The 16715-nt window shown below is 43.8% G+C and overlaps 1 protein-coding gene across 1 annotated transcript in view; it reads left to right on the forward strand.

Annotated features, from left to right (window-relative positions):
* The window catches only part of LOC144687508 (dynein axonemal heavy chain 3-like), a 706779-nt gene that overhangs the window by 122208 nt on the left and 567856 nt on the right, over positions 1-16715 (forward strand). Inside the window, exon 8 of the mRNA XM_078553740.1 lies at positions 14803-14955. Coding sequence (XP_078409866.1) covers positions 14803-14955 — 153 coding nt within the window. The remainder of the gene's footprint in view (positions 1-14802; positions 14956-16715) is intronic.

The following is a 16715-nucleotide window of genomic DNA, read 5'->3' on the forward strand; positions in this document are numbered from 1 at the left end:
TTTTTCCAATAATATATACATTAATAGCTTCATGACATGTGATACAGTGATTCTGCAATTCCGCAATTCCATGATACAGTAACCCTGTGATCCTGTGATTCAGTGATTCCTTGATACAGTGATTCCATGATTCAGTGATTCAGTGATGCAGTGATTTAGTGACTCAGTGATACAGTGATTCAGTGATACTGTGGTTATGTGATTCCTTGAAACAGTGATTCCATGATAGTGATTCAGTGATACGGTGATTTAATGATTAAATGGTGCAGTGATACTGTGATCCTGTGATTCAGTGATTCTGTGATTCCATTACACAGTGATCCTGTGATTCAGTGATTCTGTGATTCCATGACACAGTGATTCAGTGATAGTGATAATGTGACCCTGTGATACAGTGATCCAGTGATACAGTGACCATGTGATTCAGTAACACGGTGACCCTGTGATATGGTGATTCTCTGATACTGTGATCCAGTGATACAGTGATCTATCGAATCAGTGATCCTGTGATACAGTGATCTTGTTATCCTGTGATACAGTGATCCTGTGGTACACTGATTCAGTGTTTCCGTGATACAGTAAAATTATGTTTCTGTGATGCAGTGATTCAGTTATTCCATGATGCAGTGATGCTATGATTCTGTGATACAGTGATAGAGTTATTCTTTAATAAAGCAATGCAGTGATTCTGTGTTACTGTGATACAGTGATTCAGTGATACCATGATCCTGTGATTCAGTGATTCTGTCATCCTGTGATTCAGTGATACAGTTATCCTGTGCTAAAGTAATTCTTTGATACAGTGACTCAGTGATACAGTGATTCAGTGATACTCTGATACAGTGATACTGTGATTCTGTGATGCAGTGATACCGCAATCCTGTGATACAGTGATACTCTGATCCTGTGATACAGTGATACTCTGATCCTGTGATTCAGTGATACAGCAATCCTGTTATACAGTGATCCTGTTATACAGTGATACCATGATGCTGTGATTCAGTGATTCCATCATCCTGTGATTCAGTGATACAGTTATCCTGTGCTAAAGTAATTCTTTGATATAGTGACTCAGTGATACAGTGATTCGGTGATACCGTGGTTCTGTGATACAGTGATACCGCAATCCTGTGATACAGTGATTCAGTGATCCTGTGATTCAATGATAAAGCGATCCTGTGATTCAGTGATACAGCGATCCTGTGCTACAGAGATTCTGTTATAGCTTGATACAGTGATTCTGTGATTCTCTGATCCTGTGATACTGTAATCCTGTAATTCAGTGATACGGTGATTCTGTGATACAGTGATTCTGTGTTTCTGAAATACAGTGATACAGTGATTCAGTGATACCATGATCCTTTGATACAGTGATTCAGTGATACCATGATCCTGTGATTCAGTAATTCTGTCATCCTGTGATATAGTTATCCTGTGCTAAAGTAATTCTTTGATACAGTGACTCAGTGATACAGTGATTCAGTGATACAGTTATCCTGTGCTAAAGTAATTCTTTGATACAGTGACTCAGTGATACAGTGATTCAGTGATACTCTGATACAGTGATACTGTGATTCTGTGATGCAGTGATACCGCAATCCTGTGATACAGTGATCCTGTTATACAGTGATACCATGAGCCGGTGATTCAGTGATTCCATCATCCTGTGATTCAGTGATACAGTTATCCTGTGCTAAAGTAATTCTTTGGTATAGTGACTCAGTGATACAGTGATTCGGTGATACTCTGATACAGTGATTCAGTGATACCACGGTCCTGTTATACAGTGATATCGCAATCCTGTGATACAGTGATTCAGTGATCCTGTGATTCAGTGATACTCTGATCCTGTGATTCAGTGATACAGCGATCCTGTGATTCAGTGATAAAGCGATCCTGTGCTACAGAGATTCTGTGATACCTTGATACAGTGATTCTGTGATTCTCTGATTCTGTGATACTGTAATCCTGTAATTCAGTGATACTGTGATTCTGTGATACAGTGATTCTGTGTTTCTGAAATACAGTGATACAGTGATTCCATGTTTCTGAAATACAGTGATCCTGTGATGCAGTGATACCATGATCCTGTGATTCAGTGATTCTGTCATCCTGTGATTTGGTGATACAGTTATCCTGTGCTAAAGTAATTCTTTGATACAGTGATTCAGTGATACTGTGATTCAGTGATACTGTGATTCTGTGATACCTTGATTCTGTGATACAGTGATACCGCAATCCTGTGATACAGTGATTCAGTGATCCTGTGATTCAGTGGTACCACGGTCCTGTTATACAGTGATACCGCAATCCTGTGATTCAGTGATACAGCGATCCTGTGCTACAGAGATTCTGTGATACCTTGATACAGTGATTCTGTGATTATCTGATCCTGTGATACTGTAATCCTGTAATTCAGTCATACGATGATTCTGTGATACAGTGATTCCGTGTTTCTGAAATACAGTGATACAGTGATCCTGTGATTCAGTGACCCTGTGATACAGTGATACCACGATCCTGTGATTCAGTGATTCTGTCATCCTGTGATTCAGTGATGCAGTTATCCTGTGCTAAAGTAATTCTTTGATACAGTGACTCAGTGATACAGTGATTCAGTGATACTGTGATACAGTGATACCGTGATTCTGTGATACAGTGATATCGCAATCCTGTGGTACAGTGATACAGTGATACCATGATCCTGTCCTCCTGTGATTCAGTGATACAGTTATCATGTGCTATAGTAATTCTTTGATACAGTGACTCAGTGATACAGTGATTCAGTGATGCTGCGTGGTACAGTGATACTGTGTGATACAGTGATACTATGTGATACAGTAATAGTTATCCTGTGCTAAAGTAATTCTTTGATACAGTGACTCAGTGATACAGTGATTCAGTGATACTGTGTGATACAGTGATTCAGTGATACTGTGTGATAGTGATTCAGTAATACTGTGTGATACAGTGATTCGGTGATACTGTGTGATACACTGATTCAGTGATACTGTGTGATACACTGATTCAGTGATACAGTGTGATACAGTGATACTGTGTGATACAGTGATTTTGTTATACTGTGTGATGCAGTGATACTGTGTGATACAGTGATACAGTGATCCTGTGATTCAGTGATACTGTGATCCTGTGATTCAGTGACACTGTGATACAGTTATACTGTGTGATACAGTGATACTGTGATCCTGTGATTCAGTGATATGGTGATTCTGTGATACAGTGATAGAGTGATTCCGTGTTTCTACAATGATAGTGATCCTGTGATTCAGTGATCCTATGGTGCAGTGATACTGTGATCCTGTGATACCATGATTCTTGTGATTCAGTGATTTAGTGATCCTGTGCTATAGTGATTCTGTGATACAGTGATCCTGTGATTGAGTGACTCAGTGATACTGATCCTGTGATACAGCGGTGCAGTGATCCTGTGATTTGTAATACAGTGATACAGTGATCCTGTGATTCAGTGTTTCAGTGATACAGTGATTATATGATACAGAGATTCAGAGATACTGTGATACAATGAGTCATTGATCCTATGATACAGTGATTCGGTGATTCTGTGATACAGTGATCCTTTGCTACGGTGATACAGTGATCCTGTGATACAGTGATTCTCTGATACTGTGATCTTGTAACACAGCGATCCATTGATTCAGTGATACAGTGATCCTGTGATACCGTGATCCCATGATTCAATGAAACAGTGATTCAGTGATATGGTGATTCTGTGATACAGTGATACAATGATTCAGTGTTCCTGTGTAACAGTGAAATTGTGTTTCTGTGATACAGTGATTCTGTGATACTGTGATACAGTGATTCTGTGTTACTGTGATTCAGTGATCCTGTGATTCAATGGTATGGTGATCCTGTGATTCAGTGATACGGTGATTCAATGTTTCCGTGCAACAGTGAAATTGTGTTTCTGTGATACAGTGATTCTGTGATACCATGATCATGTGTTTCAGTGTCACAGTGATTCTGTGATACTGTGATGCACTGATTCAGTGATCATGTGTTTCAGTGATACTGTGATACAGTGATATGGTGAATCTGTGATACAGTGTTTCCGTAATACTGTGATATAGTGATTCTGTGATTCCGTCATTCAGTGATACAGTGATACAGGCTAGCATCTTCCGGTCAGCGAGCGGGGGTGGGGTCCGCTCACCGGTGCGAGGTGACGTCAGGCATGCGTCCTATTAAGGCCATTATAAAACCAATTGAACTCATTAATGGACCTGCCCATCCAACCTTAAGGTTGGCGGGCAGGCTGGGAGCCCAGGTGGGCTTGTGAAAAAACATGAAACCTCATCCACGAGGAGGCTTCATGAGTGTTTTTAAAAATGCAGAATATTTTACAATAAAAGTTATGGACATGTCCTAACTCATGTGACAGTGTCACATGAGGGAACATGGCAGGGAATTTTTTTTCTAATCTTTATTCAAAGTTTTAAATCGGAGCCGTTCTCCCTGAGGCAGCACTTTGCCTCAAGGAGATCTGTGCACTCTATCGTACGCATGCGCAAAAGAGCACACTTGTGGCTAAGGGGATCCCCCCTCCCGCACAGGGAGCGCATTGCACTTCCTGCCACACGTCACGCTGGGTGGGCCTTAATTGGCCCGCCCACGTAAAGTGGCGGCGTGCCCCCGACCAGGGCGCCAATCGGAAGCCTGCCCGCTCCCACACTTCCTGCCGACGGGGGGGAAATGCTGCCCACAATGATTCCACGATCCAGCGACCCTGCGATTCAGTGATCCAGTGATAGTGTTTCCATGGTACAGCGATTCCGTGGAACAGTGATTCTATGTGTTATGAGACAGCAGTTTTGTAAAGCTGAGTTATTTAAAGATCCCAGTGGGAAACTTTAAACAACTGTCATGACCTATATTTTTAAGTGGTATGTTTGAAATGCAACTCTAAATTCTGGAATCAGACCATCAGTTTGAGAGGTTTGATATTAAACTAAATGAAATATTTTATTAATTTACTCAAGTATATATATATATATATATATATACACATGGCTACGAATCACTACCATCATAACTTTTAACAAATTCCCAAACTAATCTCCATTAAGGCAACGAAAACCCATGGAGTTAACTAAACGCCAGGCAAAGCATTTCATCTTGCAAATTCAAAATGAGGTTCCTCTCACTTTGGTTCCTGTGGAGACAGTTGTAGGCTTATAGCTACTTTGATTTTACATTGCCTATGCCCGCACATACAAAACTGCTGAAGTTATACCTAGCACAGCTCTTTGAATGTAAATTCTCATTCTATCACCAACCTCTTCTAACAAAACCCTTTCATAGTACCAATGTTATGAGGAATATAAATATATTGCTTGGTCTCTGCTAGCTCGGTGCCAGATTTCACTCGCCTTCTTGAATGCTCTATTTGAAAAATGCAAATGCACTCTACCTCTCTTACATCTCAAAACTAGCACACAAAGCACCCAGACTAGCTGGCTTTAATACAATTAAGACACATCCACAGACTAAACCTCTATTTTAAAAGAAAAATATTTTCAAATAATATGATATACATTAATAGCTTCATGACCTGTGATTCTGTGATACAATGATCCTGTGACTCAGTAATACTGTGATTCAATGATCTGGTGATCCAGTGATTCTGTGATTTAGCCCATGTTTAGTGCAAAGTGTCATCTCAGTAAAGGAGTTGATGTCAATGCTCAGAATGGCCCTCCTTGAGACTTTTGAAACAGGTGATTGTCACTTGTGGTGCCCAATAACACTCATTAACGAGGCTGACTGGCATTTTGGTGGCTAGCTCTTGTACTAACATCCTCTCCTAACAGGCAACCAGCTGTAAGAGAATACACAAAGCATTGATGTGGATTTCGAGTGCTCATTAAAGTGATATGCACCATTTAAAGGGGTAGTCCCTATTTCATGATCATCAGCTACTAGAGCTGTGAAGAAGAATTGGGCGAAACACACTGGGAGACTTTCGGCATCATTTCATCAAGAATCATAGAGCGGGATTTTCCCGCCCCGCTCACCACTGCGATCTTCTGGTCCCATCGAAGTGAATGGACTTTTAGCTGGCCTGTCGCATCTCCCGCCACATCTCCCACTGTGGATCCTGCCGTGGAGGGTCTGGAAAATACCACCATAGAATCATAGAAATTTACAGCACATAAGGAGGCCATTCAGTCCATCGTGTCTGTGCCGGCCAACAAGTAGCCATCCAGCCTAATCCCATTTTCCAGCTCTAGGTCCATAGGCCAATAGGTTACAGCACTTCAAGCATATCCAACGACTTATTAATTGTGATGAGGGTTTCTGTCTCTCCCACCCTTTCAGGCAGTGAGTTCCAGACCCTCACCACCCTCTGGGTAAAAAAATCCCCCTCGAATCCCTTGTAAACCTCCTACCTCTTCCCCAAAATCAATGTCTCCTTTTTATGGATTCCTCACCCAATGGGAACAGGGCCTTCCTATCACTCTGTCTAGACCCCTCATTATTTTCTACACTTGAATGAAATCTCCCCTCAGCCTCCTCTGTTCCCCTCAGCCTGTCCAATCTTTCCCCAGACCTAAAACCCTCCAGTCTCCAATCTCAGGAATCTCTCTAGTGCAATCACATCTGTCCTCCAGCACAGTGAGCAGAACTGCACACTGTATTCCAGCTGTGGCACACCCAGGGTTTTATCCAGTTCCAGCTTCACCTCCCTTCTCTTATCTTTATTGGCCCTGGCATGGAATATATGTATCCCATATACGAACTGCATGCAGTACTCCAGCTGTGGCCCACCCAGGGTGCAGTCATCTATTGAGACGATATAGCAGCACAAACGGATCAAACCAAAAAATGGAAGAAATTTGTGCACTTCAGACCAAGCACAGTGTAGGACATGGCATAGATTAGTAATCCGACAACCAATCTGTTCAATCTCATCCTGTATAAACGCTTGCTCAATCATGGAATCGTATCTCAGTTGAGTATCATCAATATGTTAAGAAATGAACAACTTTGGGTCCAGTGCACTCTGAGAATTTCAATGGATTCTGCAGCACACTTTTTCATGCAGTATAAATTGTTGCTCCCTTTGAAATTTGGTATTCTTGCATCTGTCCTGATGAGTGCAAGATGAAAAGCTTTGACAGCATGTCTCTTTTCTCAGAAATACTCAAGTTCTATACCATCAAGCGACTATTTACCATTATTCCTTGGATCCCATGGTTCTTTACTTTTGTGACCAGTCTTCCATGTGGAACCTTATCAAAAGCCTTGCTAAAATCCTTATGGACTACGTTAAATGTACCATTGTCACCAACCCTCCTTATTACCTCCTCAAAAAATTCAATCAAATTAGTTGGACACAACCTTCCCATAACAAATCCATGCTGACTGTCCTTGATTAATCTGTGCCTTTCCAAATGATGATTTGCCTGGTCTCTTAATTTTTTTTCCATTAAGTTTCCCATTACCAAGGTTCACTGACTGGCCTGTAATTATTCATTCTATCCCTTTCTCCATTTTTGAACAATTCTCCAACATTCAAGCAAAATTTATTCTGCAAATTCTCTGAGGGCTTTGTGATGCGGAGCACAGAGTAATTGTGGAACAGAGTGCTTTGGGAGCTGAGTGCTAAGTCAGGAATTTGATGCAAGTGGAAACTCTCTGGTCAGTATTTCTCAAGTTGTGATTTAGAACTTTAGCGTTGGTCAGTGGTCAGGGAACAGGAGGGTGTGACTGTGAGTCAGGCAAGTATGGAGGTCCAGCAGGTAGAGATGGAGGAGCCTCAGAACCTTGACTTTGATGAACAAGTACAAGATGCTCGCTACCTGTGTAAAAGAGAACAAGGACTGCAGGGTGGCTAAGCAAACTGACCATGGCACCATGGTGCAGGATGCCAACCAAGTGAGGGTGGCAAAAAAAAATGTGGTAGTGATAGGGGACAGTACAGTTAGGGAGATAGGTACTGTTCTCTGTAGCTGTGATGGAGAGTTCTGAAGGTTGCGCAGTGACAGGGTTAAGGACACTCCTCATGGCTAGAGATGAACTTGGTATGGGAGGGGGAGGTCCACATAGGAACCAACAACATAAGTAGAATTAGGAATGATGTTCTGCTGAGAGAGTTTGAAATGCAGGACCTCAAAGGTAATCATCTCTGCATTGTTACTGAGCCATGTGCCATAGGGTCAAGCAGGTTAGAGATTTAAATGTGTGGCTTAAAGGGTGGTATGGGAAGAAGGGATTCAGATTCATGGGGCAGTGGCAGCAGTACTTGGGAAAGATGGGCTGTTCCATTGAGTTGGGCTCCACTTAAACCAGGTTGGTATCAGTGTCTGGGAGAATTATATAATTCAGGCTGTGGGTAGGTCTTTAAACTAAAAGGTGATGGGGGAGGAAGATACAAGTGAAGGCAGATTTAGAAATCCAAAGAGAAAAGTTATTCCAATTAAACAGTGTAGTGTTTGGGTAAAGACAAGCAAAGGGGGGCAGGTAGGGTCAGAGAGTTCAAGAGTCATAAGAACATAAGATCACAAGAAATAGGAGCAGGAGTAGGCCATTCGGCCCCTCAAGCCTGCCCCACCATTCAATAAGATCATGGCTGATCTGCCCCAGGCCTCAACTCCTTTTTTGTGTCAGCTCCTCATAGCCCTCAAATCCCCGATATTTCAAAAATCTATCTACCTCCTCTTTAAAAACTTTCAGCGATCTAGCCTCCACAACTCTCTGAGGTAGAGAATTCCAGACATTCACTACCCTCTGAGAGAAGAAATTCCTTCACATCTCAGTTTTAAACAAGTGACCCCTTATTCTGTAACAATGCCACCTAGTTCGAGATTCCCCCACTAGTGGAAACATCTTCTCAACATCTACCCTGTCAAGTCCCCTCAGAACCTTGTACGTTTCAATATGATCACCCCTCATTCATTTAAACTCTAATGAATAAAAGCCTAACCTGTTTAGCTGTTCTTGATAAGTCAACTCCTTCATCCCAGGAATCAGCCTAGTGAATCTCTTTTGAACTACCTCCAATGCCAATATATCCTTTCTTAAATACAGGTTGGGCTGGACACTCCCGGAGTCACTTAGGTGGATGGCCCTGAGATGTGCGCCTGCTGATTCTCCTCCCTATGGGTACCCGAGGGCCCCTGACTGACTCCTTGAGGAGAAGGGGAAGCTGGAGTGAGATCGACCTGCCCCCACACCCCTCTCGTGCTGACACTGTTGGAGGCCAACTATGGCATCAGTGATGGAGTTCAGCCCACACAGCAGTGCAGGAATGATGTCCTGGACCAAGGTCTCAATGGTGGCCGCCATCCTACCAGTGTTGACCTCGGTGAATTGCAATGCCGGCGCTATCACCTCAGCCTGAAGACAGGCAGACTCCTCCATCATGCCTTGCAATCTGAGGAGTGCAGAGGACATCCCTTCCTGATGTTCCCGAGCTTGCCTTTGCAGCTCCAGCAACTGAGGTATGACTGAGTCCAGAGGTTCCTCATCTGACTCGGACTCAGCAACGTTCTGGCCTCCAGCAGTCCTCTGAGTGCTGGGGACCTGGGAAGTCCCTGCCTCCACCTGCTGTGGATTAGACAGTACAATGTGCTCACCAGATTATGATCCCGAGGCTACTCTAAAGCTAGGTCCCACCGAGGTGTGTGTCTGCGCTGGTGGAGGGTTTGGGTGAACGCTGTGACAGGACTTCAGGGAGGGTTTCAGCAGATTCTTCTTGCGAGGTTTGTTCGGGTCTGGAGTCAAAAACCTGGGTCGTGGATCCCCTTGGCTGTTTCCCAGAAGTCCCTGTGAAAGCAAGGAGAGATAATTAGTGCATGGCAGTGGCCTGTGAAACAGGACACATCACTCACAGCATGGTTGCCTGATGGATGTTGCACTGCTGGATCCTCACTTGGTTGAGCACCACTGACCTCACTGTCAACATAGGAATGGCCCAGGTCCTCACCAGCCAGCTGGTTGGCTCTGTTTTCAAAGTCTGTGAGAACATTGATTTCAGGCATTCCTCCACCGGTCTGCGACCTCTCCCTCTTGTTGTGTGCCAGCCTGTTCTGTATGAATATAAATGGAGAGGGTGTAAGCAGGACGCCTAATTAAGGGACCCAGCATTGGGAAAGGGGATCCCACTGAAAACCATTCCCTGCCCTTGCTGCCAATCCTCTCCCCACTGCGATACCCACCCCACAACCCTCCTCCCGCCATCACTCACCTGTGGCCTGGGATCCAGCGACAATATTGGACCTCAGGTGGGTGTCATACTGGCAACAGCCACCACCTCCCAGTCATGCTGCTGTTCAACATTGCCACTGGCCTCTGATTGATCTGGGCACCTTGCATCTGCCCAAGTGGCTTTCCCAGTGGGGGATATCCCATCACCTACATTAAATATTATCTCCCTTTGTGTCTGTCTTCACTGTAGAAGCCACAAATTAAATACCAGAAATAGAGGCTAACCAGAGAGCTGAAAGAGTGAGGAACTTTAGGAAATTAATATCAGCAAAGAAAAAGTACAGGAGAAACTTAAGGGACTAAAACCCAACAAATCCCCAGGGCCGGATGACCTACACATTAAGGTTCTAAAAAGATAGCTGCAGACAGAGTGGATGTGCAGGCTATAATTTTCCAAAATTCTCTAGATTCTGGAACAATCCCAGCGGATTGGAATTTTGCAAATTGAACCATAGAAAAGTTACAGCACAGAAGGAGGCCATTCGGCCCATCTTGTCCATGCTAGCCCGAGGACACCCAGGTGCCCTTTCTAATCCCACCTTCCTGCACCCGGCCCATAGCCCTGCAGCTTACAGCACTTAAGGTGCAGATCCAGGTACTTTTTAAAAGAGTTTAGAGTTTCTGCCTCTAACACCAACTTGGGCAGCGAATTCCAGACACCCACTACCCTCTGCGTAAAAAGGTTCTTCCTCATGTTCCCCCTACACCTTCTGCCACTCATCCTGAATCTATGTCCCCTGGTTCTAGAATTCTCCGCCAAGGGAAGCAATTTTATCCTGTCCACTCTATCTATTCCCCTCATAATTTTGTACACCTCAATCAAGTCACCTCTCAGCCTTTGTTCTGAGGAAAATAACCCCAACCTATCCAATCTCTCCTCGTAGCTACACTTTTCTAACCCTGGCAACATTCTTGTAAACCTCCTCTGTACTCTCTCCAGAGCTATTACGTCCTTCCTGTAATGTGGTGACCAGAACTGCACACAATACTCCAGTTGTGGCCTCACCAGTGTTTTATACAATTCCAACATTATATCCTTACTTTTATATTCTATACCTCTGCCAATGAAGGAGAGCATTCCATCTGCCTTCTTTACAACCTTGCCTACTTGAACTGCTGCCTTCAGGGACCTGTGTACTTGTACGCCATGATCTCTCACTTCATCTACCTCTCTTAGTATATCCCCATTTATTGTGTAATCCCTGTAACTGTTTGACCTCCCTAAATGTATGACCTTACACTTCTCTATGTTAAAATCCATCTGCCACTTTACCGCCCACTCCACCAACCCATCTATATCATTTTGGAGATTATGGCTATCCTCAACACTATCCACTACTCGGCCAATCTTTGTGTCATCTGCAAATTTCCCAATCGTGCCCCCCCACGTTCACATCCAAATCGTTAATATATAACACAAACAACAAGGGTCCCAACACCGAGCCCTGTGGAACACCACTTGAGACAACTTTCCATTCGCAAGGGCATCCATCGACCTTTGTTTCCTGTTACAAAGCCAACCTTTTACCCAGTTTGCCACATTACCCTGAATCCCATGGGCTTTTACTTTCCTGACCAATTTGCCATGTGCGACCTTGTCAAATGCCTTGCTAAAATCCATGTACACAACATCCACTGCACTACCTTCATCAACCCTTCTTGTCACTTCCACATAGAATTCAATCAAATTTGTGAGGCAAGACCTTCCTTTAACAAATCCACCCTGACCATCCCTGACTAGCCCATGCCTATCCACATGACAGTTAATCCTATCTCTCAGGATTGATTCTACTAATTTGCTCACCACTGATGTAAGACTAACTGGTCTATAATTGTTTGGCATTTCCTTTGATCCCTTTTTAAACAATGAAACTACGTTTGCATTTCTCCAGTCCTCCGGTACCTCCCCTGTATCTAGTGAAGATGTAAAAATAAAATGTAACACCATTATTCAAGAAAGGAGGGAGAGAGAAAACAGGGAATAACAGGCCAGTTAGACTGACGTGGGGATGTGGTGGGATAGTGGTATTGTCACTGGGCCACTATTCCAGAGACCCAGGGTAACGTTCTGGGGTTCGAAGCCATTGCTGTTAAAAACCCGCCTGATTCACTGGAAGGAAATCTGCCGTCCTTACCTGGTCTGGCCTACATGTGACCCCAGGCCCACAGCAGTGTGGTTGATTCTTAAAAAATGCCCTCTGAACAAAGGCAATTGGGGAAGGGCAATAAATGCTGGCCTAGATGACCCACAACCCATGAATGAATTAAAAAAAACTCATCGGGAAAGTGCTGGAATCTCTTATAAATCGATAAATATTCCATATTCCTCCTGATCTCTCTAAATCTCAATTGCAGTTTGAATGAATCAACATTTATTCAAAAAAAACCAGAATAGTTCAGGTACATATCTTTAAATAATTAAAGTTCCATAGAATTTATCAGATAGTTTAACAGTTTAATAATTAATAACTAAGAATGAATGGCAGATGGCTAAGTCCCTGAAGTAACCGTGGTTCAGCAATCTTATACAGATTAATCATATTAAGGGAACTCTCACCCTTTTTTGAATGTGATGTTACCACGGTTTATTCTGAAATACTGACAGGACAGTACAGCTATAGATCAGCATGGACAATAACACTGACTCTGAACAACAACCGTTTATTTTATCAGGAAGTCAATCTATCAAGACTGGACAGGTTCTCTCTACCCCATTCAATAAGGGGCCTTAGTCCCAGCTCAGAAAAACACCCAAACACAACCTATTCTTGGACAGCATGTGAGAAATACACATCCATGGGAATGATTGCTGGTTTGATCTCAAATGCATTTGCAAACTGTTTCAAATTGTCTTTCATTTGACCTAGCCCTTGTCAATAAAAAGGATTTCACGAGCTACTTGTGCTGAAGTGGGATGTAGGCAGAATATGACTTGTCTTTTGCTGTTTTATTTCCTACTGAGTAGACAGAGATTCTGTCACCCAGAGGCTGAGCAGGATTATTCTTTGAGAGGAATTGTTGTGCTTGCTGCAGTACATTTCGGGCAGTGACAGTAAATCAAAATGATTCCTCCATCGGGTGTAAACTCACTTATCTCAGTACTTTCAGGAGCAGCTTAGCATGGACAATGTTATACTGCACCTTTTAATGCAACATGTGCTATAAGTGCACAAGATTATACAATTAGTAATTATCTAACGCTTTGACTGTACTGTAGCCTTGATGTCCTTTAGAGCTGACATTATTCTCATTCTTTTTCTTGATTTCGTTCCTTCTCCCTCACTCTCTCACTTTGGCCAGAACTTTACCAATCCTTTGGAGGCTGATTTGGGGATCGTGGGAGGTTGTCGGGGGAGGGCATTGGGGAGGAATATCAGATAGAAAGGTGTTGGACCATCTTCTCAATATGGTCTTGCTTTTCCTGGCAGTTACCCATCAGTCAGTGATGGGTAGCCAGTTAGGGCAGTTCAATTACCCCCTATTTTGGTATTTCAGTGTTAGTTTCCAAATGGGTTCCCCGCTCTGTCTGCAGCTCGTCTACTCACTGAAGGCGAGAGCAGTTTGGGAGGTCAAAGAGTCATGGCAGGCACATGCTGAGTTATATAAAGGAGCCAATGCATTCTTCACAGCACATCCACCTACCCCCTGATTGGCTCACCTGTGTCCGGTCCTACCCACCGCCCCTAATTGGATGGTGAACACTGAGACCACCTCCTGTAAGACTGTGCCAGAGTGTGAACACATGGCTCAAGTGGAGCAGGGACCCAGAAATGGTCCCGCCACACACACATTTTTGAAGTGGAGAAATTTTTGGCCCTTGTCTCCCTCCCTCTTTGTTTCTGTCTCCCTCTCTCTCTCGCTCTCTCTGTCTCTCTCAAGTCTCTCTCTTTCTCTTACATATCCTTCATTTAACCACAGAGAAAGAATCAAAGTGACATATACAATGAAAATTTCAACACCTACATTTCAAAATCAATGCTGTTTTATGTGAATGTATATATGAAGGTTGCTATGGGAGCTTTGAGGAGGTCTTGTGGCACAGTGGGTAGTGTCCTGCCTCTGAGCCAGAAGTTCTGGGTTCAAGTCCCACTCCCAGACTTGATGGCTGAGGAAGGTGTGTTCACAATGTGGCCAAATAGGTTGATAATCAACCTGCAAATCCTTCCAATATACATCATGCACAGGCAGTAAGAGTGGGAGAGCTTCCTGGTCAGCCACTTGATGGGAAGAACAATGGAGCCTCTACCATCATCATCCATAGTTTGAGACTGCAATGTGTGTGTAAAAGTGGATGATGCCACAGTAACTCAAAGTCCTTGAGTGAACTATAACACAGCACCACCATGGGAGTTTTGTGAAAATATTTGTGTTACATTTTGTTATGCCTGGAGATTATTATTATTTTATTCCAATAATCTCACTCAAATAGGATTGGGAGGGTATTATTCAAATTAATTTTTTAGGGTCTTGGAACTCCAATCATATGTTAATAAAATAGAGATAATTTTATAGATGAATATTGATACTGATTGCCATTTCTGTAATTTACAGGTAGAAAAGGCAATGAAAAGGTCCTTAGGTGAGGTCATGCTGCAAGCAATCACTGCCTATCCTGACACTTCGAGAGAAGAATGGGTGCTGAACTGGCCGGGCCAGATCGTCTTGGCATCCAGCATCGTCTACTGGACTGCAGCTGTCACACAGGTCAGTAACCAGCCTCTGCTCTCTCACTGGTCAGTAACCAGCCTCCTCTGCCCTCACACAGGGTCAGTAACCAGCCCCTGCCCTCACACAGGGTCAGTAACCAGCCTCTGCCCTCTCACAGGGTCAGTAACCAGTCTCAGCCCTCACGCAGGGTCAGTAACCAGCCTCTGCCCTCACACAGGGTCAGTAACCAGCCTCTGCCCTCACACAGGGTCAATAACAAGCCTCTGCCCTCACACAGGGTCAATAACAAGCCTCTGCCCTCTCACCAGGTCAGTAACCAGCCTCTGCCCTCTCACCGGGTCAGTAACCAGCCTCTGCCCTCACACAGGGTCAATAACAAGCCTCCGCCCTCACACAGGGTCAGTAACCAGCCTCTGCCCTCACACAGGGTCAGTAACCAGCATCTGCCCTCTCACTATGGAATTTCAGTATGATTGCTAATAGTTAGATAACTGTGCAGTATCTAGGTAGAGTAGATTAATTATTTGACAGCAGATGGAAGAAGTAAATGTGTTGGAAGCAGTTCAGAGAAGGCTTATTAAACTCAAAGGCAAAATACTGTGGATACTGGAAATCTGAAACAAAAACAAAAAATGCTGGAAAAACTCAGCAGGTCTGACAGCATCTGCGAAGAGACAGACAGAGATAACGTTTCGAGTCCGTACGACTTCTTCACAGCTAAAGGGAAGTAAAAATGTGGTGAAATATATACTGATTAAGGGGGTTGGGACAGGTGAAGCTGGATAGAAGGCCAGTGATAGGTGGAGGCAAAGGAGAGATTGTGAACGATGTCATAAACAAAAGGTCAAAGGGGTGTTGATGGTGGTGATACTGGCTAAAGATGGTGCTGATGGTGACATGAAGAGTGGAAAGCAGGATGTGATAATGGCAGGGCCAGGGGAAGCACTCTGGAAAGTGACAGATGGCCCTAGTGGGGGTGGGGTGGGGGTGGGTGGATGGTGGTGGGAAAAATATCGAAAATAGGATAAAGGCTGGGGGTAAAACAATGAATAAAAATGGAAATAAATTTAAAAAATAATAATAATGAAAATAAGTGGGAAAAAATTAAATGAAAATTAAAAAATAAAAATGAATATAGAAATAAGGGGATCAAAAAGGAGGTGAGGACGGAGGAGAGAGTTCATGGTCTGAAGTTGTTGAACTCAATATTCAGTCCGGAAGGCTGTAAAGTGCCTAGTCGGACGATGAGGTGCTGTTCCTCCAGTTTGCGTTGAGCTTCACTGGAACAATGCAGCAGGCCAAGGACGGACATGTGGGCATGAGAGCAGGGTGGAGCGTTGAACTGGCAAGCAACAGGGAGGTCTGGGTCATGCTTCCACAAAGCGGCCATCGGTATGCTTGTTTGCTCAGTTTGGTCTCTCCAATGTACAGGAAACCGCATTGGGAACAACGAATGCAGTAGACTAAATTGAGGGAAGTGCAAGTGAAATGCTGCTTCACTTGAAAGGAGTGTTTGGGCCCTTGGACGGTGAGGAGGGGGGTAGTAAAGGGGCAGGTGTTGCACCTTCTGCGGTTGCATGGGAAAGTGCCGTGTGAGGAGGTTGAGGTGTTGGGGGTGATGGAGGAGTGGACCAGGGGGTCCACTCGTTAACATTAACTCTGTCTTTCTCTCCACAGATAGTGTCAGACCTGCTGAGTTTTTCCAGCATTTTCTGTTTTTGTTTCTTATTAAACTCATACCTGGAATGGGCGAGTTGTCTTATGAGGAAAGGTTGGACAGGCTAGGCTTGTATCCA

The sequence above is a fragment of the Cetorhinus maximus genome, chromosome 12, assembly GCF_964194155.1.
Source record: "Cetorhinus maximus chromosome 12, sCetMax3.hap1.1, whole genome shotgun sequence".
In the NCBI taxonomy this organism is placed as follows: domain Eukaryota; kingdom Metazoa; phylum Chordata; class Chondrichthyes; order Lamniformes; family Cetorhinidae; genus Cetorhinus; species Cetorhinus maximus.